Source organism: Eubalaena glacialis, chromosome 16 (genome assembly GCF_028564815.1).
Source record: "Eubalaena glacialis isolate mEubGla1 chromosome 16, mEubGla1.1.hap2.+ XY, whole genome shotgun sequence".
Lineage (NCBI taxonomy): Eukaryota > Metazoa > Chordata > Mammalia > Artiodactyla > Balaenidae > Eubalaena > Eubalaena glacialis.
Window position 1 is genome coordinate 86,043,448 of NC_083731.1, and position 26,599 is coordinate 86,070,046.

At 43.7% G+C, this 26,599-nt stretch overlaps 1 protein-coding gene across 3 annotated transcripts in view; it reads right to left on the bottom strand.

Moving 5' to 3' along the window:
• Positions 1-26,599, bottom strand: part of WASF3 (WASP family member 3) — a 106,432-nt gene that overhangs the window by 3,378 nt on the left and 76,455 nt on the right. Inside the window, exons 4-9 of one of the 3 annotated variants that reach the window (XM_061170964.1) lie at positions 19,792-19,926; positions 17,523-17,676; positions 13,773-13,890; positions 4,836-5,002; positions 3,783-4,046; positions 2,110-2,477 (exon numbers count right to left, since the gene is read on the bottom strand). In XM_061170964.1, the coding sequence (XP_061026947.1) occupies positions 2,110-2,477; positions 3,783-4,046; positions 4,836-5,002; positions 13,773-13,890; positions 17,523-17,676; positions 19,792-19,926 (1,206 nt within the window). Of the gene's footprint in view, positions 1-2,109; positions 2,478-3,782; positions 4,047-4,835; positions 5,003-7,896; positions 8,073-13,772; positions 13,891-17,522; positions 17,677-19,791; positions 19,927-26,599 lie in introns of all 3 variants that reach the window. The other 2 variants (XM_061170963.1, XM_061170965.1) reach the window with 2 other exon arrangements.

Consider the following 26,599-nt stretch of genomic DNA (forward strand, 5'->3'; position numbering starts at 1 on the left):
TTCAGTGCACGTGAGCACCGTGAAAGAAAACTCCAGGGCGGCACGGCCCGACCCGGTAGCCACCGGGCACGAGAGGCTGTTTCAAGGTAGATTTATGGTGGCCGGTGGCCCCCACAGTGGACCGTGTTCCTGGACAGCCTGGAACCCAAAGGCTTGGGAAACAGAGCCAAGAGCTTCTGGCTAAGCGGGCGAGGTAAGTAAGAAAGCTTAGCTTCAGCAATTACCGTTGAAAATGGGTATGAGAGGGCTTCCCTGGTGGCGCAGTGGTTGAGAATCTGCCTGCCAATGCAGGGGACACGGGTTCGAGCCCTGGTCTGGGAAGATCCCACATGCCGCGGAGCAACTGGGCCCGTGAGCCACAATTACTGAGCCTGCGCGTCTGGAGCCTGTGCTCCGCAACAAGAGAGGCCGCGACAGTGAGAGGCCCGCACACCGCGATGAAGAGTGGCCCCCGCTTGCCACAACTAGAGAAAGCCCTCGCACAGAGACGAAGACCCAACACAGCCATAAATAAATAAATTAAAAAAAAAAAAAAAAGAAAATGGGTATGAGATCACAATCATCTTACTCTCTTACTTTTGTAAGTAACAAAATGGGATGTCTAACAATGTAATGTGTTATTTCTTTAACCTTTTCTTTCAGAATAATTTCAGACCTATCAAGTAGCTGTAAGACTAGTAGAAAAACGTTCCCATATAACCTACTCAGATTCCCCAACTGATAACATCTGACCAAATTTATCCGCTATCACTCTCATTTACACACACACACATACTTTTTTTCTGGACCATTTGAGAGTTAAGTGGCATATAATGTCCCTTTGCCCCTAAAATACTTCATGTGTCTTTCCTAAAAAAAAAAAATTGATCAAAATCAGACTATCAGCAGAGATACAATAGTACCATCTATTCTATGAATTTTATTTAAATTTTGCAAATAGACCTAATACAACAAACGAAAAAAGTTTTCCACCAGGTTTGGGATCCGACATGGGATCTCACCTGTTACATTACTTGCCACGTTTCATTGACCTCCCTTAATCTCTGTGTTCTATGACCTTCATGTTTTTGTAGGATGTCCCTCCATGTGGAGTCCTCAGAGGTTTCCTCTGACAGATCCAGGTTACGGATCCCTCTCATTGGACAAGGCTCACAGGTGTCAAAAAGCAAAACACTGTCCTACCAGGACCCCAAACGTGTGATCAGTGAGGTATTATGACTCTGGGACTTTTTTCTTGACAAAATCATCGTGCGTCAGTAACGTCAATGCATACAAGAGCTCCAGGACCCGCAGGAGGGCGGACGCCACACCCAGGCCTGGCCGCGGTGCCTGCACAAGGGGCAGAGGCAGTGTTGTCCCCGTGTCCTGGGAGGGGCGTCGAGGACACGCGGCCAGCCCCTCCTCCAGCCACCTGCAGACCAAAGCCGCCAAACTGTGCCCGGGAGATGCGGCAGCCCTCACTGCATGGGAAGCTCTTGGAAGAGTTCCACATCCTGTTGGACCCTCAGCCCATGTGGGCCGGGACCTAGGGTTAAGAATAAATGATGTGGAATAGACGTCTAACGCGGGTTCTGACCGGGAGGGGCAACACGGGGGAGAAGCTGGGCTCCTCCACCCTGATCTGACTAGAGACGCTCCACGTCTTAAGGTTTCATGTCCTGGGGTTTGGTGTAGGACCTTCACCTGACAAGGGTTTTGCTACTTAAATAAATGTTGAAAATCTACTGGCTTAGCACATCAAACTAAAAATATGAAAAGGCTAAGTAAGATACATCCTAGATTTCTAAAAAAACTCAGTCACTGACATGAGCTCATTTTCTTTCATTTACACTTTGGCCCTTAGAGTAGAACGCAGAGAAAAAAGATCCAATTAATTAATGATCATTTTTATTATGTTTCTGCTCGAGTAAAGCTTTCCTGAATTCTGTGCTTTATCACTGAGCTTACTTTGCACTGAAAAAAAAATGTATCCACTATTAAGAAAAAAGAAAACCAAACAAGGCTCCTTCAACCCTCTTCCACCGGCCCTCTGGGGCAGAGGGGGTCGCTGGAAGCAGACGAGGCTGCAGCTGCCGGGACAGGGGGCAGCGTCCCGGGACGCGCACTCACCCATCCGAATGGCAGCGAGGAGGTCGCTCCGGGCGTCGCTCACGGGCGGCTGCGCAGCCTCCGGCCTCTTGGCCTCGGCTCCTGGCGGGCCGTGCATCGGGGAGGAGGAGAGCGAAGAGCCGGCACCTGGAGGGCCCGGCGGCGGCGGCGGGGGGCCCGGGGGGGGCGGGGCCGTGACCACCAGCCCACCGGAGGGAGGGTGGGGAGGACCCGCGTAGGAGGGGCCGGCGGACGCCGGGAAGGGGGGCTGCGTGGGCATCTGGAGGGGGCTGACGAAGGCAGTCTGTGCGGAAGGGATCATGGGCGGGGGTGGCGGCGGCGGGGGTCCTGAGGGGTTGTAATACTCCATGATCTGTGCCGGGAGCATCCTGGCGGAGACACGAAACAAGAGTCACCAATGAGCAACCCAGGGTCCCATCCTCGGAGGTTCTCACACGCCTCGGAGAGAGGCCTCCCCAGACAAGACGCACACTGGCAGCTGAATTTACAACACTGCAGGGCACGAACATCCACGCTTCGGATCACAGGTCCACATAAACCCCTAGGTCGGAATTCAAGATCGTCTACTGACGTGCACCAGAAAGTTAACCACTGAAAAAGTAACTTTCTGTGGAACACTAGAATAGCTGACTGCAGAGCTAAGAAGGCAGCACAAATGCATCCTTTGCACGAGGCATCTCAGAAGTGGCGGCTTGAAAACCCATCTTACAAGGGTTCTGTGGCCAATCAGATTGGAAAATTCTGTATTTTATATCGCGTCTCCATGGAAATTCCCCAAGCCCATGACGCCCATCAGAATATCCAAAGCTTTGAAAACCCCTCCAGCCAAGAAATCTGCTGAGTTCTATTTAGCCAAGAGCTTTCCAAACCACCTGGACTGCAAACCCTCTCTGCCTGATACTTGGTAAGAGCCACAGAACACACTCTGGGGATCCTGACTTAAACAGAACCAACCACAGGGAGAAAACCTCAGGGAGCTGAGGGACATACATTCAGAATGCGACCCACGCTGCTCTGGAGTGAAGAAAAACACTGTTGATGGAAACACATTTTCAACTTCCCTGGGCGCTGACTTGGAGGGGCTCTTTAAAGACTGAGGCTGTGCGAAAACTACAGCCTATCAAAACACAGGCGGGGGCTTCAATTAATAAACGCTAAACAGGAGGGTCTTTGTTTAGGCGGTGTTCGAATTTTTCCCAAACGACAGAAAACAAGAGGACCTGGTGGCAGAAGAGTATTTGGGTACCAAGAGGTCTGGGTTACATGTACAAGTGTAACAAATTCTGCACTGTATAGTTTTCTCCTTTGAGATACGAGTTCTCTGCGGTTTGCCCGGCACATACAGAGAAACACTGGAGCACCTGAGACAGGTTCACAAAACTGGCAGCTCACCCTCTGTCAAGGCCTTGGCTCAGTCATTCAGACATAAAGGGAATGTGTGTTCACGAATACAGACACCAACCTGAGGTTTATCTGTAATAAAAAGGGGGAGCAGCGTGACACTGCATTTTTTCACACAGGATTTCTCACGACTGACAGTATCCGTATCTGGTCATTCTTGGCTGCATCCTGGCCTCCACAGTGTGATTATTCATTGAAAATTCTCCCACCATGCACAGCAAGACCCCAGTGCAATGGCAAGCCACGGTCAGAGCCCGGGAGTGGGGAATTACCCGTAGTCGGCGGGAGCCAAGGGCGCGGGGGCCTGCGATGCCTCTGCGGCCTGCGGCGGGGGCGGAGGCGGCTTCTGGGGCCGGTTCAGGGCCAGGTGCCTGGCCGAGGCCGACGGGGGCCGGTACTCGTGCTCGGGGGCCTGGGCTGCCGGCCCGCGTGGCGGTGCGTCACCGGCTCCGTGGGAAGGCGTCCCGGGCTGCGGGTGCAGAGAATGGTTGGGGGTGGCGGGATACGAGTAATCCGTGACGTCCGATGCGTGGGACCTGACGGCCAGAACCAGGGGTGGGAGAAAGCGACGTAAGTGAAAACGATTTCCCCTCCCAGGCATCAGCATGTATTTGAATAACAACACGGCCAAGGCACAGAAATCACACGCTTATTCCCTTTCCCATCAACTAGGTCTAGGCCCACAAGCGACAATGTAATCACGACTTTAGCGGCAAGCGCCAAGGTTACGCGGATTCAGAGCCACAGCTGTGAAGTGAGTGCATCAGACGGACGGGCAAGTGGCAGACAGCAGAGCCCCCCTTCCTCAACATCGCAGCCGACTCTTTTCTAAGAGAGGGGGCTCCAGGACACACCGTGCTTAACGTGAAAATGGCATCGGAGACCTAAGATTTCAGTGCAATGAAACTGACAGCATACGATGAGACCTTATCAAATGGCAGACGAACCGGATACATATTAACAGTAAGAACAGAAAAAGAAATCAAGGATGCTATACGGTGAGTCGCAGTTTTCTTAAACAGAAGAAACATGTTTAGCCAAAAAAGAGAGGAGGAGTGCGGTGCCATGCGCAGAGGCCCTCTTGCTGTCTCTGAACGCACGGGTGGGAGGGAAACTCTGAAAGGAATGCACGTCCCGTTTTAGTCAGCAGGGTTCGGAAGGATGCTGGTACCCGGCCGCTGGGGGAGGGGAGGGCTCGGCAACGTCACAGGGTGTTAGTCACCCGGGTTACGGGACGCGTGGTCAGTACAGGGGGCACATCCTCTCGTGACGCCGAAGCAGGGGGCTGCTGAGGCTGCGATCTGAGAACAAGCGGAGCGACAAACCCTCTGGGCGTCCTGTCGTCTCCCGAGCTCCCTGCCTGCTGCAGTTTCCTGGCGTCACTCATAAACTCAATGCCCATCTTCCTTCTCTCCCACTCTTCTCTTCTCGTTCTTACTTTTCTCACACTTATTTGCTGGTTTCTGTTAGGATTCAGCTTGTGTCTCTCTCTCTGAAGGAAAGAGGCAAACACACATTGGGTCTTTGGAATTCAGACAGTAGCGTCCCTGGAGTATCACACCACACAGAAAAGATCTTTAAATGGCAAAAGATGGCTGGCTTTTTTCTTTTTCCTTCCCTAATTGCAATATAATAATAACTTGTAACTCACTTTCTTCTCCCCTAAGTGCACTATAAATTCTAGATTACGGTGCGCGTATGACTGTCTTTTGAACTATGGCAACTGCTGGTCAGAGAGTTAAAAATATTTTTAACGGGGGAAGACTCTGACCTGTATTTAGATTTATCTTATTTTAAAAACGTAAATACCTAAAACTCTGGAGTCCTTGATGATGGGTGCTTGGCTCTGTCGGGGGGGCTACGTCATAGACTGGGCATAACTTTCTAAGGGAAACAGACTTATCTGCAAAACACGGAGTGCTTCTGATGGGATGAGAAGCCAGGAACTGGGAACATTCTGGCACAATTTGGAAAGCTGTCCTGTCAAGTAGCTTGGTGATAAAGGTCCGAAAGGAGGCAATACAAAGGGCATAATCGGACGGAGGAAAGGAACGGGCGGTGAATGTCCGACATCAGGAATTACAGCAGGAGAGCGGGGAGGGCAGCGCTCTGCTGAAGGGTGGGTGGGAGACGGGACCGGTCACTCGAGGGGTCACTTCCCACGTACAGGGGACACTGGTGGGCTGGAGGAGAGGTGAGGAGGGGGGTGACCTCTGAGAGACAAGGACCCCTTCAGGAAGGCAGAAATCAGCCACAGAAGACACGGCACTAGTGTGGGCACGAGCGGGTGGTCCTGAAGCTGCATGAGCATCAGGAATTATCTGTTATGGGAAAGAGAACTTGGAGGAGTGAAGACAAGATGGAAACGGGAAGAAGTAGGTGTAAGTAGTGGAGACCCAGTGGGAGAATCAAATGAATCCCTCAGGGCTCTGTGGGTGGGAGGGTGGGCAGAGTCAGGCGTCTGCAACACCCAGGACAGGAGGAGGAAAGGGGCGAGGACAGTGGGCAAGGAGGCATCCTGCTTCCGGATCGCTGGGGAGAGCAGTGGCCAGGCACTGCATCAAGTCTCATCCTAAATGTACGCTTAGAATCAAACCATTCCTGACCATCTACAAAGAGAGTAAAAACTTATCATTAGTTTATGTGATCAGCTTAAAATATATAAGTTATATGAACAACTTATACACATACCATGATACTTGATACTCAAATTTCCCTCAGTTATCCTGAATACATCCATTAAAAACCATGTTTCTAAATAATACTTAAAACATGAATACAGGAAGTAAAAAAATCAAAAGATAGAAAACACAGAGCAGGATTTCACTTTTGTAAAAGAAAAATATACACATTTACAGAAAAAAGACCAAAGAAAGAAATACACTAAAATGCAAAAAAAGTGGTTTCTCTGGATAACAGGATTATGAATACTTTAATTTTTTCTATAATTTCCAAATATAAAAAGTTTATCTTATTTCATAATAAGAAAAATAGTGATACACTTTAGTCAAATAAAAAATAAAAATTTCCAAAATAATTTAAGGGATATCATCCATCAGTTGTACACCCAGTACAGCACAATCTAATCTCAGATTCTAGAATAAATATCAATTATTCAACTGAGGGATTAAAAAAAGTCATTTTCCATCTACCTACTGAAATGAAAGAGAATATATGGAGAATTACAAAGTATATGTTTTGCATGAGTGAACAGTCACAACTAAGTTAGCTGGAAAAAAACAAAAACCAAATGGACCTCCTGGGAGCTATCAAGTTCAAGCACTTCTCCCCACCCAAAGAACTATGAGCCGAAGTGTATCGTCATTCTTACTTTCCACAGAAATAAACTGACATAAAGGTTAAAACTTGAGGCCAGAGCTCAGTTAAAGCTCCAATAATTCTCTAATAGCTAACCGATCACAGCTCGTACAGAAAAATGACCTAGACCTGCCTCATAGACAATGACTGACAGCCCTTGTGGGGTAGGAGTATTTATGGGGGCTGTAACCACCAAATATTAAAAGCATCTTCCGTCTGTCAGTCTGTGCTAAACACTGAGGTTAATAAACATAAAAAAAACCCACAAAAAAACCCAGATCTAACGCAAGGTCCAGGTTGTTGCTGTTTGTGAAACCTCCTTGAATCACGTAAGAATTCTCTATTCACATTTTTAAACACTGATGGAAGACTCCAACTTTACAGAAGCAGAAATAGGAAATTAACCGTAAGTTACAATTGACTGGTCAGTTCTTCTCCGTTCAGTGAAGCCCTTTTGGGATAAATGCTGCTTACTGACCACATCTTTCACATCTGCAAGAAAGATTTTTACTTAATTGCTAACAAATTTTTAAAATAAACTCCAACAGAATTCTCCTCCTGCAATTAGAATACATAAGATTAGCGAACTGAAGAAAAAAAATCTTTGTTCATCACTTTTAGAAAAGGTTATCAAAAAGAACAAGTTATTCCTTGATCACATCAGCTACCACCTACCAATCGTTTCAGATACCAAGTGGCAAAGGAAAGGCAACATTCTAAGCAAAAGAGGCAGAGAGAGAACTAAATGATTATTAAAATTAAAATGTCAGGCATAGGCAGTTACTATGCCCAAATTCAGAATCAATGTTAAAACAGTACATCTAGGTTAATGGAATGATCAAGTTAAGTCAGAGAGACAGAAAATTACACAAAGTAACCCAACGTCATAGAAAACTGCTTTAAACTATTATTTCGAAGTCAAAACATATATACCGTTCATTTTTAAGGAGAGTTTGGAAACACACTGTGGGCCACAGAAGCACAATGCTACCGTGCATTTCCACATACAGGGAAGCCAAGCCCTGCTCGCACACACACGTGCACACAAACACGCACACGCACACAGACCTAGTGTCTGGGGACAGGGATCCCTCGGAAGACGCTCCATGGTGTACGCTCTGCGACAACCTGGTGTCGGGTCTAAGCTCTTTGTCATACGCCATCATATTCCACTCCTGCCGCCTGTTTCTGGCTTTTCTAACCTTTTTCACCTCTCGGGTTGTGCCATCTATACGCTTTTGCTCCTGACGTCCAGGAAGGAAGGCAAGCATGCCGAGACAGAGGGAAGGAAAAGAGTAGGTTAGTGCAGTTGCCCCGGCAGCCACGAGCCTGGGGTGCAGACAAGGCAGGCCCGTTTCCATCACTCCCGGGTCAAGAACGTTCTAACACGCTTACCCAACTCAGACCCAACCAAAATAACAGATACCTAACGATTTAACATCAACCCATAAAAGTTACTGTGCTGCAACTTCAAGAGTCGCTTACCATCATTTTTGGTCAAGAATTCTCACTTCACTAGGATTTAGCTTGTTTTCAATGTACGACACCTTTTAGATCTCTACCATACACGTGAAATACCTGCCCGCACCAGAGAAATCGTTTCCCACCCCTACACCATTCTGACTTGTTAACGTGCAATCATCTTTCAAAACATAATTTTAAATGCTCCATTTCAGTTTGAAAAGGTTATTCCAGAATATTTAAGCAAACCCTGCAACTAGCTTAACAAAAACAAAAACAAGATAAGAACTTACCTTCCCTCCTGTACAAAGAATCATTCCTGCTCCAGCCCTACTTTGCCAGCAAAAATGTCTTCAATAAATAACTTGGGTCCTACGCAGGTGCTTCTTTAAAGGTGAGGACAGTTACTTCTACGTGTGTTTATGTCCTCCCTGCTTCCCCCGTGAGATCTCCTGACCTTTAGGGAGGTGAACCATGTGCCTTTAAGTCCTACGCTCCCCTCACGGCACCTCCACACACGGCTCTACAGAGGGTCCACGCTCAGTAAAGGCGGACTGAATGATCAAATCCAGGTGAGCGATGGTGCTCACTACGTCCCAGCACCTGCCAGGCCCGGATGGTACAAACAGCAAACAAAAAAAGACAAGCATCTGCCCTCATGGAGCTTGCAGTCCAGGGGGGAAGCCCACAAAGTCACACATGTAAATGTGCAATTATGAAATGTGCAACAACATGAATGTATTACACAGAGAATGCTGTCCGGTCTGGAAGTCAGGGAGGGTGCCCGAGAGGCTGGGACAAGCTCTGCAGGGTGAGGAGGCCTGAGTCCTGCAGAGGAGGGGGCCAGACGCACGCAAGAGGCAATGGGACAGCATCTCGTCAGGAGAAGCGACAGAAGGTGAGTGTGCATTCGGGCGAACAGTGGGTAAAACCTTGAAGGCTGCGTAGAAATGTTGTTCTTTATCCCAAGAGCAACGGGAAACCATGAACACTGAGAGGGGAGGGGCTGGCACGTGGAGGAGCACGGGGAGAGGAGCCCCTGTGCTGGGGACAGAGTCCACAGGGAAAGGCAGGGATGCCGGGCAGAAAGCTGCTCAGGTGTCCAAGATGAGAGGAGGCCCATGGGGGATACGGGGAACTGTTAGCCCAGGTATCCAGGAGGCTCAAGCGATGTGCTGGCAGACGATGTAAACGTGAAATTCACAGAACACATGCCAAGTGTTAATAAAGACATGGAAAGATGTGTAATTCGTACTAGATTTTTTTGGGGGGTGGGGAAGCTCATCAAAAAATAATAATAGTTCATCAACAGATGAATGGATAAAGAAGATGTGGTACATATATACAATGGAATACTACTCAGTCATAAAAAAGAACAAAATAATGCCATTTGCAGCAACATGGATGGACTTGGAGGGCATCATGCTCAGTGAAATAAGTCAGACGGAGAAAGACAAGTACTGTATGATACACTTATATGTGGAATCTAAAAACTAAAACAAACTAATGAATATAACAAAAAAGAAGCAGACTCACAGATATAGAGAACAAACTAGTGGTTACCAGTGGTGGGGGGCACGTAGGGATAGGGGAGGGGGAGGTGCAAACTAGTGGGTGTAGGACAGGCTCAAGGATGTATTGTACAACATGGGGAACAGAGCCAATATCTTGTAATAACTGTAAATGGAAAGTAACCTTTAAAAACTGTATAAAAAATTTTTTAAATTTTTAAATAAATGAAGATAATGCCAAATAATAATAATCATCTTCAGGACTGGAGGAGGCCTGTTAGGAGTATAAACTGGTTCAGTCCTTAAAGGGTCAGGAGCAACAGGATGGTATCTTTCAAATTTTCAAGTTCACATTGCACTTCTGGGAACTTACTCTGACGAAACATGTGCACATGAGTACAGGTACCCCCTACGGTGCTGTAACAGCAACAATTTAGAAGCAACCTAAATATTCATTAATTCGGTAATGGGTAAATAGTTAATGAAGCATCCAAACTTTGGAATATGACACAACTATCAAAAAGAATGAAGTACATCTTTATTACGTCACTGTATGTATATGTCTGTGTGTGTGTGTATACAGGTCAATTCTAGGAATAAAAAATACTCTGTGAAATGTGTACACATGTATTTATGAATGCCCTACAAGGTCGAAAAGTATGCACATCTGTTACCAGAGGGTGGTTATGCCTGGGCAAGGGAGAAACTCACTCCCAAATTTTCTAAACGAATGTGTTTACTTCAGGGTAGGTGGGGCATTTTACAACTGGCATGTGTTGTCTGAATACTTTTAAAACCAAAAGAGAGAAAAAAGAAGGGAGACCTCAATGGATTCCAATATACATCTCACTCAAGCGTCACTGTATTACACTAATTAATAACTATCACCCTTACTTTTAAGAAATGTATGCTGACATATTTAGGGATAAGTGTTATATCTGCCACTTTCTTTACAATGGTTTAGCCTCCAATCTACCCATCAACATGCACCCAACACACACACACACAAACCAACTATAATAAAACGTTAACCATGATGCATCTGTATCTCAACTACACTGCCTACGTTAAAATCCTGAGACTGTCAGAAAGAGAAAAACAAATACAGTATGCTAACACATATATATGGAATCTAAGGGGGAAAAAAAAAAAAAAGGTCATGAATAACCTAGTGGCAAGACGGGAATAAAGACACAGAACTACTAGAGAATGGACTTGAGGATATGGGGAGGGGGAGGGGTGAGACGTGACAGGGTGAGAGAGTGTCATGGACATATATATACTACCAAATGTAAAATAGATAGCTAGTGGGAAGCAGCCGCATAGCACAGGGAGATCAGCTCGGTGCTTTGTGACCACCTAGAGGGGTGGGATAGGGAGGGTGGGAGGGAGGAAGATGCAAGAGGGAAGAGATATGCGAACATATGTATATGTATAACTGATTCACTTTGTTATAAAGCAGAAACTAACACACCATTGTAAAGCAATTATACTCCAATAAAGATGTTTAAAAAAAAAAAAAAAAATCCTGAGACTACTGCAAGCTGTTTCCTGCCCCAGGATGATCTTAGCTGCTGCTATCAATACCTGAAAGCCCCTCCACCTGCCCAGCAGGCCTCCGGCATGCCCTCTCACGTACATGCACACACAGTCGCACACACACTCACTCTGTTTAGCTAACTTCTGCTATCAGTCCTCGCATCTCAGTGAGCAACACCGAGAGGCCTTCCTCAGCTCAGCACCTCACCTTCTGCACTGTCACCCCACCTGCCGCTGCCGCCTCCCCCAAGGCTTCTCCCTCCCAGCACTGTTAACTACGGCCTTACAACGACATAATTATTTGCATAACTTTAAAAAAATGTTTTTCGACCGCCAAACTAAGGAAATTTAATGTTCAGAAACAATGGATGTCTTATCCCCAAATTTTCTAAACTAATTCTTCCTTCAGATAGAATTGTCTGTTCCAAAGTGAAAGTGACTTTTGGGTTTCTAAAATCCTGGGAAATTAAGGATATCTTGCCTCATTTTCTGTTCCTATATAAAGCAGATTTGTATTAAAATTTTCAAATTTCTTTCCCTCTTTATGAGTTCCAAAGGACGGCATGATTATCTAATGTTTGTTTCCCCCGCTATATTGTCATCTCCATGAGGGTGATAATCCTTTCTTTTGCATCACAGCATTTACAAGCCATTCAAAAAAGAACCATTATATAAATGAATGAATAAGAAATTCTCATCAGAATTTTATGTCTTTGAGGAATATGGAATGAGACAAAACTGCCAAGGAAATGACAAATAATTCTGAAGACACAGTAACCACACATAGTAGACTAAGACTAAAGAACAGTGGCAAAAAAGTTAAATATTTTTGTCAAAAGTATCACTGATGCTTCTAGGAAATCCTGGGAGGCCATTTTAAAGCAGGCGATTTTTAAAGGAGAGTACTCTTAAAAGTACTTGGGGGTTTGCCCTGCTACCAAAGAAAAGTTCGGGGATTCAGACCAAAAGGTCTTTAAATCTCTGTTCCTTTTCCTTTGGAGAGATTAGTATCTTCCTTTTCTTCACCTGAACACTTTGCAGCTTCTTGGCTTGAATATTTCTCCACTTGAATACCCAGCAACTCTTCGAAGATTTCCCATTAAATCTCCCCCACCCATCAGCACGAGAAGAGCACACAGATAACCAAGTCTGTGGAATTCTCTCCCAGAATTCGTGGTAACCTCTCACACTTGCAGTCTGCAACCTATTTCCATGTTCCCTTTCCTAAATCCTGTTTTCAAATCTCAAGTTCTCTTCCATCTCGAACTGTCACTCCTACTGGGCCAATACACCTACTAGATGTCTCAGAACCTTCAGGCAGCCAGCTCACAAAATGCTAAGCTCTTAATTCACACACCCTAATATTTGTCAAACAAAGCAGGTGGTCATTTTTTAAAACACAGCTCATATATAAAAGGCTTGGCAGGGGCTTCCCTGGTGGCGCAGTGGTTGAGAATCTGCTTGCCAACGCAGGGGACACGGCTTTGGGCCCTGGTCTGGGAAGATCCCGCATGCCGCGGAGCAACTGGGCCCGTGAGCCACAACTACTGAGCCTGCGCGTCTGGAGCCTGTGCTCCGCAGCAAGAGAGGTCGCGATAGTGAGAGGCCTGCTCACCGCGATGAAGAGTGGCCCCCGCTTGCCGCAACTAGAGAAAGCCCTTGCACAGAAACGAAGACCCAACACAGCCAAAAATAAAATAAATAAATAAATAAATAATAAAAATAAAGGAATTCCTTTAAAAAAAAAAAAAAAGTCTTGGCAAATATCTGCCTTTGGAGAGTCAACTCTGATTTTCAATGGTTTAAGTCTAATTTCTGGGCCCCAAAGGGATAATTTTCCACACAGAAGTTCCTTAATCTGAGAGTGGGTTTGTCCTCCCAAGAGCGTTTGCAGTACAGATGTCTCTCAACCTTCCAACTTGCAATTCTCCTGCCTACGACCACCCCACCAACGGGAATCTCATTTTTAGTAAATACTACCCTCCTCCAAATGTGCAGATCACACACGCTTTTCAATCCAATATGAACCTCTCACCACGGTCTTAATTACAGTTAGGTGACAACCCAACAATTAATAATGTTAAAAAGACCAAAGCAGAAAATTCTAACTGATATGGAATGTTGACTGCTTTACGAAATTTGAAGAGCAAAAGTTATAAACCACAGTTATAAACAAAACTGAAATTTCAGCCACTGTATTTATTAAAGCAAAGCAAGTATTAGAGAACAAATCAACAGTATTTATTGAAAACAGTAGTACTGTGTTAGACTGAATGGTATCTTCATGTGACAAATGCAACCTCTGAAAAAACTTCAGCACGAAATTCAACATCTCAACCGTTTAAAGAATTTACTGATTTTAAACTTCTAATTTCTAAGGGAGAATCCCATTTACACATTTATATGCACGTTTCCCATACTAGCATTATTTACCTTTTGACGTCTTTTCTCTTTCCTTTTGTCTTCTGTGTCCTGTAGCATTTTTTCTTTCCAGAGGTCAAAGAAATAGGAAGGATCAGTATAGAACTTCAGGCCATCCTTTTTATCATCTCTATAAACCAACGTATTACAAGTCGGGGGGGAGAAAAGGTCGTTAGATAGTTTCATATGGGGTAAACATTAATGTTAATTCTAACTCATGAGATGATAACATCTACGTGAGGAATTTGAACTGTCCTTACACACTGTTAAGTCTCCCAATTTCCCTTATTTGGAAAAATGTGTGAACATGCAAGAACAGCACTTTTTTCTAGAATAATGAAGTAAAAACTACTCTTGCAAATTTAGATTTCAGTATAGCAAAGTGCTGCCCCAAATCACAATATGGCTCACAAACAGCAATATTTAGTTCCACAGTTATTTCAAGGTATGTTTCGTTTATTCCAATGGGGGCTACACACAGAGATGGATGGATTCTTAGTATATATATACATTCACTTCTACTCTGGAGCGACAATGTTATTAGGATAAAAATTAGCAAGTACTCTGTCCTTTTTTCTTAATCAGGTTTGCCCAATGTCTATAATTCAATTAGGAAAGAAGCAAAAGGTTCATGGTGTATAAATGTAGGATAAAAAGTGATGACCTAGATATTTTTTTAAATGGAAGTAACCGTGCAAAGAAAATTCACTTGTAGCCATTTCATTGTCAAGAACTGCTACAATTACTATATTCTAAAGAATACTTCAAGTCTTTTTTTTATTTTTAATTTATTTATTTTATTTATTTATTTTGGGCTGCATTGGGTCTTCGTTGCTGTGCACGGGCTTCTCACTGCGGTAGCTTCTCTTTGTTGCAGAGCACCGTCTCTAGGCGCACAGGCTTCAGTAGTTGTGGCACGCAGACTCAGTTGCTCCAAGGCATGTGGGATCTTCCCGGACCAGGGCTCGAACCCGTGTCCCCTGCATTGGCAGGTGGATTCTTAACCACTGTGCCACTACGGAAGCCCCAAGTCTTTATATAAGTTATTCATTTATCATAAAGCCAATAAAAATGCAGCCAATATGAATCCGAAGTTGTAATATAAATCAATAGATAACAAAGCTCAAAATAATCATGATAAGAAGTGAACACTCTATTTATTCTACTAATGCTTTACAAAGTATCTGGCCTGTATATTACCTTCAAGAGGAGGCAAAACATTTACATTTAAAATTAGCATGTCAGGGACTCCCCTGGTGGCGCAGTGGTTGGGAATCCGCCTGCCAATGCAGGGGACACAGGTTCGATCCCTGGTCTGGGAGGATCCCACATGCCGCGGAGCAACTGAGCTCGTGCGCCACAACTACTAAGCCTGCACTCTAGAGCCCACGAGCCACAACTACTGAGCCTGCACTCTAGAGCCCATGAGTCACAACTACTGAGCCCGTGTGCTGCAACTACTGAAGCCCGTGTGCCTAGAGCCTGTGCTCCGCAACAAGAGAAGCCACCACAATGAGAAGCCCGTGCACCGCAACGAAGAGCAGCCCCTGCTCGCCACAACAAAGACCCAATGCAGCCAAAAATAAATAAAAATAAATAAATTTATTTAAAAAATTAGCATTTCATTTAGTCACTTAAGGCATACAGAGAAAGAAAAAAAATCAGAGAAATGAGTATAAAAAAGAGTTTGTGGCCACACAGTCAAAGAAAGTGACATGAATTACTCAAGGGAACCTGGTCTTGAAGTTCCTGCTATGCCGTGTTCTGTAAGCTCAGCATCAAATAAAGAGACCCAGGCTTTCATGAGGGTCATCTGGTAGCTCTGTCTTAAAGTCGCTAACAAATCAACACAATTCACTCTGTACTTTAAACTTTAATTACTTAAAATCCTTTCTTTTCCAAATTTCCTAAGTGAGAAGCAACCTGCACTACTGAGATTTTATTAATAACATTATTGTGAAAAATATAAATTATTTCCCTAAGATACTAGGCCTTCAATATAGTTGAAGACAGAAAAACTGAGCAGGAACTTGCTGTAATTTTAAGATGCATAAAATGCCCCTTCTTTTTTTCAAAAATGGAGCTAATACTTTGATGAGGAGCTAATACTTAATGGAATAAATATGTTTAATAACTTAAGCAAATGTTAACCTTGACATCAGAATATAAGCAGAAATGTCCTATGTTTATCGCAACTAAACATTTGATTTTTCAGTCACATTTTACATCTCATATTTAAGACTGCGTTGTGACTGTGTCATATTTAAGTCCAAATGCAAAAGTTTATGCGTTTTCTTACCCCAAACATTTCTGTATTAATAAAAAGTAGATTTGAGCTGGCACTACTATTCTTAAACACTATTAAAAAGTCAAAGACATTTTTCTTTTCCATAAAACTGAGTAAACACACAATATATAATATATAAAGGTCGATTCATTTTTTTATGCAATTAAACATTTTCAATCACCACAAATATTTAATCATGATCTTGAATAATCAAATACAAGTGGTTCATTGAGTTTTCTGGGTTTCTTTTTTCCTTTAGAACAAAATATTTAGTGAGGTTTCTTAGGAAAATTTTACTAAGTTCTCATGGCTCTAGGCTAATAAGTAAAACTGAAACTGCCCCAGAAAAATGCCTATTGAACAAAAGCAAAGTCACAAGTTAAAACGTTAGGCTTACAATACCACTATTCATCTATATCTTTAAGTAAGTGTGCTAAAACCTCCAGAAAAGTATGCTTGTTTCATATAAAAATGTGGTACCCTGGTCCTCTCCCATCATGGTTTCCATGGAATCTCTATTACCATTTTTTGGAGAATCTCTCTGTCCATGCTGAAAGAAAGGGATGCAGTCTGAATTACTGCTTTACTAGCAGAGCTGCAACAAAGGGCAGCTCCAAACATCTCCTTTTGGACCCTGCGAAAGGATAGTAATTCAGACCCAAAAAACCTCTGGGCACTCCCTGAGAAGGGCCACTGGGCCCAGGAGGGCAATAATGGACGTGAAGGACGCAGTGATTTCAGGAAGGCTTCTGCAGGGGTACTACCCAGCAGAGCTAATCCTGGGGGGCCGTGGGGACCCCACCACCAGCCTGAGCTCATCAGAAGCTGGAGCAGTGAGCTTGACAGTGGGGTGAAAAGACAGGGAAGAACAGGGAAGTACATGAAACGGGAAAGAACACGCTGATGTGGCAGGCGGTAGGAGAGGAGTTCTAAAGAGCATTTTTAGTTAGTTTCTTAATATTCATTTTTTGCACATTTTCTATTCTTTTTCCTGGAGGTTTGGTCCTAATAATGTATCCTACCACTTCACACAGAAGGTTAATTTCTTGACTCTATATTCACTCTTAGAAACCTCTAATGCCGCAGAACATGTTTTTCTGAATTCAGTAACAAATGTCTGCAGGGCCGAAATGCTGAGACAGGTGTTTTGCTGCATTAGAAGTGAATTATGCAGTTCCTTTAAACTTGATTTTGAACGTGAGGAACAACACAATCACACAGGGTTATTACGTAATGTGCCCACTTCTGCTTTGGATATCTGCATTTAAAAGCTAACAGGAGAGCTCCCACTTCTCTTGGTAAACGTATTTATATTTTGAAATACTCAAACTTTAGCAATTCTGTAAATAACTGATTTCATTGTGGATAACACCGCAATTATCATTCTCAAAGACTGAAAAGATATTTTCACCGCACTGCTCGCCTCACTCAACTTATTTACACCGCAAAGGCTCTGGGGATACACAAAGCCGTACCTGTATGGCGTAAGGATATTCAGAGGAGGTGGTTTATCACTCTGGTTGTAAATGTCAGCAACAGGATTAGGAATGCTGTTCTTTGAAACCACCTGCTGGTCTTGGACTGTGGAACTTTTGAAAGCTTTTTTCATGTTGATATCCTGTAGTGACACTATTTAGAGAAAAGTCCCCCAAGTTGGGTTATACGGAAATATTTTAGAAACAAGTATAATTTGACTCACAATCATAAACATCTCCTAGAATAGCCAAATAATGTCTTTTGTTGTTCACTTAAAACCATGCTTAAATAGTACATGCATTCATTCCCTCCCTCTGATAAACAACAGTTATCTCTGTAAGTCATGTCATTCCTTCTTTTGTAGCGATATAATGATTTCATTGAACCTAATATTAGAGCATCATTCTTTACTTAAATAGCATTTCTCAGAAACCACACAGGAATAGAGTTATGAGTATAATAGGAATGTAAACACAATACCCCTGGGTATCTTAGGGGGGAAAATCACTCAAACAGTTAACCAGTTTAATTACAATACATGTGGGAAATACTTCTGCAAAAAACACACAAATGTAAAAAGTGCATTAAATTTTTCTGACATTAACATTAAGGAGAGAGGGCAAAGCTTTTCAACATACCTGTAGTCCTAGCAATTAAGCAGCATGATACAAATCTACACTAAGGAATGAGAGAACCAGGCTAATTACACTCATTTCTTGAGTTTGTACAACATGTTACATCTCAGGTATCAACTCATCTGACCTCGACACAAACTTTTTGAGGTGGGTAAACTGTTGCATTAACCCACTGGACCAATGAAGCTGACGGTCAGGGTTGTTAAATGACCTTTCCAAGGTCACCAGGCAGAACAGTGGCAGGCCCAAGTACAGCACAGATTTCCTAGCTCGGTCGAGGGATTTTTCTACAATTACATCCATGGCAAGGAAAGTAATAAGGTAAAATCTTGATTGGAAAGAAATTTTAAGGATATGAGATATGCTGTAGAATCTCATGAGATTTAACCTACAGACCTCCTCCAGTGTAAGGTTTATCACAAGCATTACAACTGCAAGAACCAACAAAAAACTGAAGAAAGGCAAATATTTTTTTAAAAATCACTTGTGATACCATTTGAAAAGTGAATGATTGATTTAAAATGTTAAAAATTTCTTATCTGAATAGACCAAGTAGCTATTCAAATTTTTATTTTTTAAAATAAGAGATAAATTTTAAAAATCAGATTAAAAAGAGCACAGCTTCAGCTTCCTACTTATTGTTGGAAAAGTCAGTAAGAATGTTCATAACAGATATTAAAATATCAATGTTCTACACTTCTGTTAAATTTTTAGTTTGCTAATTTAATTTTGACCTTTGAAAAAGATCTGAACATGAGAAAACATGTTTTTCTTAAATGATGCGGGATGAATTCCATAAGTAACTATATTAAAAAAAGGAAAACCTTCACTTCTTATTAATACTACTATTAAAGGCCTAGTAGAAAAATCAGATGCTAGGATTGTTTTAATGCAACAAGAGAAATTGTTAAGTACCCTTATATAAAGGTAAAAATAACTTTTAATCTGAATGTTTTCTTCAAAGTAAATATAAAATGGCACATCTTGATTTTGGGGGGCAGATTTTTTCCAGTCTAATTTCAGTCTTTTGTTCAAAAGAGACAGCAAGTGGAAAAATTTTTAAAGGAACTGTTGAATATTAATTTTGTTGAAACTACCCCAATTTCAGGGTATGACCATCAATTAACTACACAGCGCCTGTCAATATTAAGTTTGTTTTAAAACCCTGAAGCCTAGAGGCCTTCAGTAAACGCTATTTCTGGGCAGTTTTTCCAGCAGGACCAGCAGGATGTCTTAGAAGCATCGGCCGTAAGGAGGGCAGCAGGTGATGGCTCACCCTTCCCCTTAGCTGGACAGAGTCTATGATCTTTAGGTAAGAAATTATCTTTACAATAACTACCAATAACCTCCATGAGGACTTCTAATACTGAATGCATTCAAAGAGTCCTTTAAAACAAATACTACATGTGTAGTTTATTTAAAAAGAGAGTGTGGCACACAAGGCAGACAAGATAGGACTCTTTTAATTACTAATTAACCCCATGTTGTGGGTTTTCCCCCTCACTGTTCTAGGAAAAGACAAGATGAAGTAACAGCATACGACCCCAAGGAAGAAGCAGGAATTACCCAGCGATTAACCACTCCTGTCCTGTCTGCATCATTTCCAGCTCACAGCTCTCATGCAATTACCTACCCTCTTCCACTGTTGAATCCAGCTGGGTGACTTTGACAGCAAGGCGATCGATTCTGTCTTGAAGGGAATTTGCTCGGATGTAGAAGTTGTTGGCCTCATTAAACAACTCACCAAATATGTCTTCAGCATGTTTGCCTGGAGAAGGAACACATGGGGAAGGCCACCTGGTCAGAACCCACATTCTCACCCAAGCCAAACTCCGATCTCAACACGTGGGGTTTTGTGCAAATGATCACAAAAATAAAGTATCACAGTCAAAGGCCTGTAGAATTTTTCAAAATTTATTAGGAATATTCACACATATCTGAGACTGACCCAAAGTTGTAGAATTTTAAAATGCCCCCAAATAGTATAGAATTTTTACTTGATTGTTACATGAGCTATCCCACAAGTTGCTTTCCATTAAACTTCTTTAGAAAAAACTACTCTCTCATTTTGCATGCTTTATGTATAAACATCTCAGGACCTATGGTTTCCTTTTACTTCCCAAGGTAATTCAATAAATCGTGTTGTTTTCTAAACTCAGGATTTTACCTCATTCACAATCGGAAATGTTAGACATCTTATATGGTGCCGACAACTTTCCAATGGCATTAACTTCTTCTATTTCATATTTCAAAATCTAGATATACAGTGCTGACTCTGGCCCTCCCTAAAAATCGACATGTTGAATTCTGAGTTAAATTTTTCTCTATGGATCACCTCTTCATGCTTGTGAGTGCTAGACATACTTCCCAATTTTTCTTAAAGTGTAATTAATAACATTTCTGAAAGTTTAACAAGCAAGATAGGAATCAGTATCTGCTTACGATGAATTTCCAAATCCGAACGCTATTCCTTTATTCACTCAACAAACATTTAATAACTGCCTACCGAGTGTACAAGGCACGCCTGCATCCTCTCTCCCCGGACAGAGATACCACTATTTTTTTTTTTTTTAACTAGACTTCATTTTTTAGACAGTTTTAGGTTCACTGAAAAACTGGGCAGAAAGCAGAGAGTTCCCATATAACGCCTGCCCCCCACACACACAGCCTCCCCTGCTATCAGCATCCTGTACCACATGGCACATGTATTATAACTGAGGAACCCACACTGACATGCCATTATCACCCGAAGTCCACAGTCTACACTAGGGTTCACTCTTGGTGTAGTACATTCTATGGACTTTGACATATATATATATAATGACGGGGATCCACCATTATAGTTATCATACAGAGTAGTTTCATTGCCCTAAAAATCCTTTATGCTCCAGCTATTCACCCCACCCCATCTTGGCAACCACTGATCTTGCTTTTACTGTCTCCATAGTTTTGCCTTTTCCAGAATGTCATATGATTGGAATCATATAGTATGGAACCTTTTCACATTGGCTTCTATCACCCAGTAACATGCACTTAAGGTTCCTCCGTGCCTTTTCATGGCCTGATAACTCATTTCTTTTTATCACTGAATAACATCCCATTGTCTAAATGTAACACAGTTTTATTTATCCGTTCACCTACTGAAGGACATCCTGGCTGCTTCCAGTGTTTGGTGATTATGAATAAGCATTTGGGTGCAGCTTTTTGTGTGGATCTAAGTTTTCAACTCACTTGGGTAAATACCAAGGAGCATGACTGCTAGATTCTATGGTACGAGTATGTTTAGCTCTTTAAGAAACAGCTAAACAGTCTTTCAAAGTGGCTGTACCATTCTGCATTCCCACTGGCAATGAACAAGAGTTCCGGTTGCTCCACATCCTTACCAGCACTTGGTGGTGTCAGTGTTTTGCATTTTTGCCACTCTAATAGGTGTGTAGTGATATCTCGTTTTAATGTGCACTTCCCCGATGACATATGACGTGGAGCGTCTTTTCATGTGCTTGTTTGCCATCTGTACATCTCCTCTGGTGAGGGGTCTGTTCAATAAAAAGTCTTCACACAAATTACATATGTTTTTAAACACTGTAACTAGACGTGGCGTCCAGAGTTAATGTTTGTTTGCTGCCTTGTCAGCTCTTTCCTGAGTGAGACGTGTGTATCTAATTACCTCATAGACATCTCCACGTGGATGTCCTGTAAGAATCTCAAAGCCAGTACAAGTTCTCATAGGAACTCACGTTCACATTAACTCAAGCGTGCATCCCCACGTGGAAAGGCACCGACCACCGCAAACGAAGCCCAAGCGAGAACAGTCATCCGTGACAGCTCCCTCCCTCCACGGCCACTGACACCAAACCTCGGCCCCTTACGCCCCCAACCCCTCGGCTCTGGCCCTCCTTGTTTCTCGCCCAAATTACATCAACAGCTTTGTCTTTCTGCCTCCGGATTGACGTCCACCCTCAAATCCGTGCAGCCCACCGCTGCTGCGCCGATCCTGCATGGCGCCCAGCAGCCTAACACCACCCCTAAGGCTCTCGGCAGGACACGGGAGGCCCTGTGCACCTCAGCTCTGCCCCTTTTCTGGGCTCCAGAAGAACGCACTGCCGAAACCCGCCCCACTTGCTCACAGACCCTGTTAGTCCTCCTCAGGTTGGAATCCGTGCACTGTCACCTCGCTCAGAAGAAGCGGAAGGCCAGTTACGGCTCAGAAGGTTCTACGTGGTCCGGCTCCTCTGCCTCGCTGGCCCCTCCCCTGCTTTCCTCTCCCTCCCACGCTCCACGCGGACCACACGCGGCCCCTGCTGAGGCTCAGCCGCGCCGGCCACGCCCGCTCCCGCTCAGGCTCACATCTCCTGTCCCTCCTGCCTGGGCCACTGCTGCCATCCAGGTCTAGAGCCAAGGTCACCTTCTAAGGGAGGCTTTCTCCAGCAACTACAGCTAACGGCCATCGCCTCCCGCCCACACTCACAGACGTAAACACACACACACGCAGCCCGTCCCTGCCGTGCTGGATTTTTCTCCCGAGCACTTACCACCACGTAATAAGTTACACACCCGTACTTATCCACCCTGTTTCCTGCCTGGCTCCTGCCACTAGGACATACGATCCAGGAGAAGAGGTCTCTCCCCGGTCTGGTCTGTGCACTGCTGTTTCAGTCGCCAAGGTCTAGGGCGTGCCTGGCTCATCACAGGTGCTCAAAAAGAGTTTTGAATAAACGAATAAAAATGCATACACTTAAAATCCATCCTTCAAGATGCAGACTGGGGTCTGTGAGATCAGAGGCCCCTCTCTGTGTTCTCAAATACAGTAAGTCCGCTACATACGAACCTTCAAGTTGCGAACTTTCAAAGATACGAACATGCGTTCCCAGGTCCAGTCACGTAAGTTAGTTCACGTGTCTGGCGTACACTGTCACGTGCGTGCATCCTCTACAAGTGGTTGTGCTTTTGTGTACTTTACTGTGCAGTACCGTATAGAGTACAGTAGTACAGTATCTTTATTTCAAGTCCAGGATGTCCGGAAGCAAGTGTAAAAGCAGCAATGATGTGGCTGGTACTACTGTACTTTTCAAGGTACTGTACTGTAAGATTAAAAATGTTTTATTTTTTGTGTTTGTTTTTTATGTGTTATTTGTGTGAAAAGTATTATAAACCTATTACAGTACAGCACTATATAGCCAACTGTGTTAGCTGGGTACCTAGGTTTTGTTGGACTTATGAACAAATTGGACTTACGAACGCACTCAGAACAGGACTCGTTCGTATGTCAGGGACTTACTGTACCCAAAGGACGCCTCAGTCACAGGACGCATTACATGCCCCTATTCTTGTCTTTATTGATGGAAGTTCTTTAAGGGTGTGAGCCACGCCTCATCTGCATTGCATCTCTGCACTGTCTGTGCTGAGCCCGTGCTCAGTATCTCTTGAATAAAAACACATAACCTGTAGCAGTGTCTTCTTGTTAACAACGACACAGCCAACAAGGGCTCCCTGCTCATGCAAGTTTGGGAAATGCTGGACCAGAAGGATTAAGCATGTATCTATGCCTCAGGGCATCTTACAACCTTTAATACACTCGTGTGTGTCAGGATTCTGCAGGAGAAGCCCCTAGCACACCCCATTTTCAAACTGACTGGGCCTGGAAACACTAGTAACACCTTTCAGAAATACTGTTTTCTGAAGCCCATTTGGGAAAATGCCTGCCCGTTCACCTGGATGACCTGTAGACAAAGCACCGTGTTCCGAATGCTTTAGATCCAGGTCTAGCAGTTGCTTATTTGGAACGCCAGACATAGTCAAAATGGAACCAACTGATTGTTTTTCTACTTGCCCATTCATGGTTACAAAAAAAAAAAAAAAATTCCAGTGCAACTCCAAAAAAACCCCTTTCCCTTCAACTCTGCAGAAATCTAAGAGAGACAGCGTATACCACCAAGAATACAGGCATATACAGCACAACCTCTTGCAGAAGAGACATCAGCGTTCTCAAAGCACAGCAAGCACTGCTGAGAAGCACACTCTGCTAGATGCTAAGTAAGTTGAAAAGGGTCAATAACACGGGCCCTCTACCTTCCATGCTTAACCTTATTTGAAAAAAACATACAACTGCTACTATACTCCCATTGGAAGTTCTCAATTTATAAAAAGAAACAGAAATTAAAGACTTGCATACTTAATCTTTTCCAGCTGCTGAAAGCTGACAAGTGACTAAAGAGAAGGAAATGGAAGAACTATATTTTCCGATGAACAAGAATGAAGTGTTGCAATTACAGCATTCAGTTTTGCAAACTGCAACTTATTCGAAAAGCTTAATTGTACTCACTCTTCCAGTGGCAAGTCCAATAATAGCTAAACTAAAATAATTCTGAATTGAATTAAAGACCACACAGAGGTAAGCACCATTTATTCATTCTTTACTGACAAAGAATCCATTTACAGATTTATTAGCACCACCGTGAGCTTATGTCCAAGCGTGTCAGGTCGCGAACTGTGCCTCCCAACTGCCAAAGCATCGAAATTATGTGTGGATTTTCCGTTGTATTTAGGATTTTCGGGAAACAATCAGCGTGTCTGTGAGAGTCCTTTCTGCGAAACAAGGAGCCAGTCATAACGAGGTCCTTCAGAAATTTTAATCCGTACACCTAGCACCTTGATCTTGGGTTCGTCACGATTTTGGCTTTCCATTTTCCACTAAAAGGAACGAGGCTCCTTGAAAAAATGACTGATTCTAGGGATGAGGGTGAAAAAGTACAAGATGCGCTTAGAATATCTTGGTGTGCTTTTCAAAAAAAGTAAAGAAGTATTCAGAGAGTGGTGGGGACACGTCAAAAGGACACAGGAACCAGCATGAAAGGGTCCCACTGGCCAAGTCTGGGAAAATGTGAGTACTAAGACAAATAATCAAGATGACGCTTATAGCCCATGGACTAAGAGTCCATGAGTCCATACTGTTGTAAATAAACAAATGAATGAATAATAACAGGGAAAGGAGTGAAAGCACTTACATCAGAGTTCCAAATAATAAATGTAGAAGAAATTAGGGAATGACAAAAATCACCATTCTGTAACCACCCCAATAATAAGTGCTTTGGCCAAGAATCATCCATGGATGCTAAGACCACTGGGTAGAACCGGGATAGAACATAATCTCAAAGTGTCTGGGAACAGGACAGAACATAGTCTCAACGTGTCTCCCCATAAGATACTTACTAATTACATAGGGGATAAAGCTTTACAGTAGAGAAACCCACAGACAAAATGTTAACCAAGCAATCAGAGTTCACGGCGGCAGTTACGGGACAAGCCAGTAACGTGTGCTTCCAGATAAAATGCCCTGAGTAGGAGGTGTCAACCCTCTGCGACAGTCCTGAGAACATCTTAAATCTAGTCATGAGGGAGCATCAGGAGATACAGACCAAGGAATGGTCCATAAAACCATGGCTGGTTCCCCTTAAAATGTCAAGATGTCAAGTCATAAAAGTCCAGACAGACTGAGAACTGCTCCAGATTAAAGGAGAAAGATAGAAACAGATATATGTTTGTATATATGAAAACTACGTATGTATGTGTATGCATGTATGTACACACAGAGACACAGGAGGGGACAGAGGGGAAAGCAGGGCAGGAGGAAAAGAGAGGAATTTCTGAGAAAAAGAAAAGATGAGGTAAAATAATATATGGGTGAAAGTTTGAGAATTCTTCGTACTCTTTTTGACCATTTTGTAAGTCTGAAATCATTTCAAAATTAAAAATTAAAAAATAAATTTAGAGGATTAACCAAGATGGCGGAGTAGAAGGACGTGCTCTCACTCCCTCTTGCGAGAGCACCAGAATCACAACTGGCTGCTGGACAATCATCGACAGGAAGACACTGGACTTCACCAAGGAGGATACCCCACGTCCAAGGACAGAGGAGAAGCCACAGCGAGACGGTAGGAGGGGCGCAATCAGAGTAAAATCAAATCCCATAACTGCTGGGTGGGTGACTCACAGACTGGCGAGCACTTATACCACAGAAGTCCACCCACTGGAGTGAACGTTCTGAGCCCCACGTCAGGCTTCCCAACCTGGGGGTCCGGCAACGGGAGGAGGAATTCATAGAGAATCAGACTTTGAAGCCTAGTGGGAATTGATTGCAGGACTTCGACAGGACTGGGGAAACAGAGAACCCACTCTTGGAGGGCGTACACAAAATAGTGTGTGCATCGGGACCCAGGGGAAGGAGCAGTGACCCTGGGGGAGACTGAACCAGACATAACTGCTGGTGTTGGGGGGTCTCCTGCAGAGGCGGGGGCTGGCTCTGTTTCACCGTGGGGACAAGGACACTGGCAGCGGAGGTTCTGGGAAGTACTCCTTGGTGTGAGCCCTCCCAGAGTCTGCCATTAGCCCCAGCAAAGAGCCCGGGTAGGCTCCAGTGTTGGGTTGCCTCAGGCAAAACAACC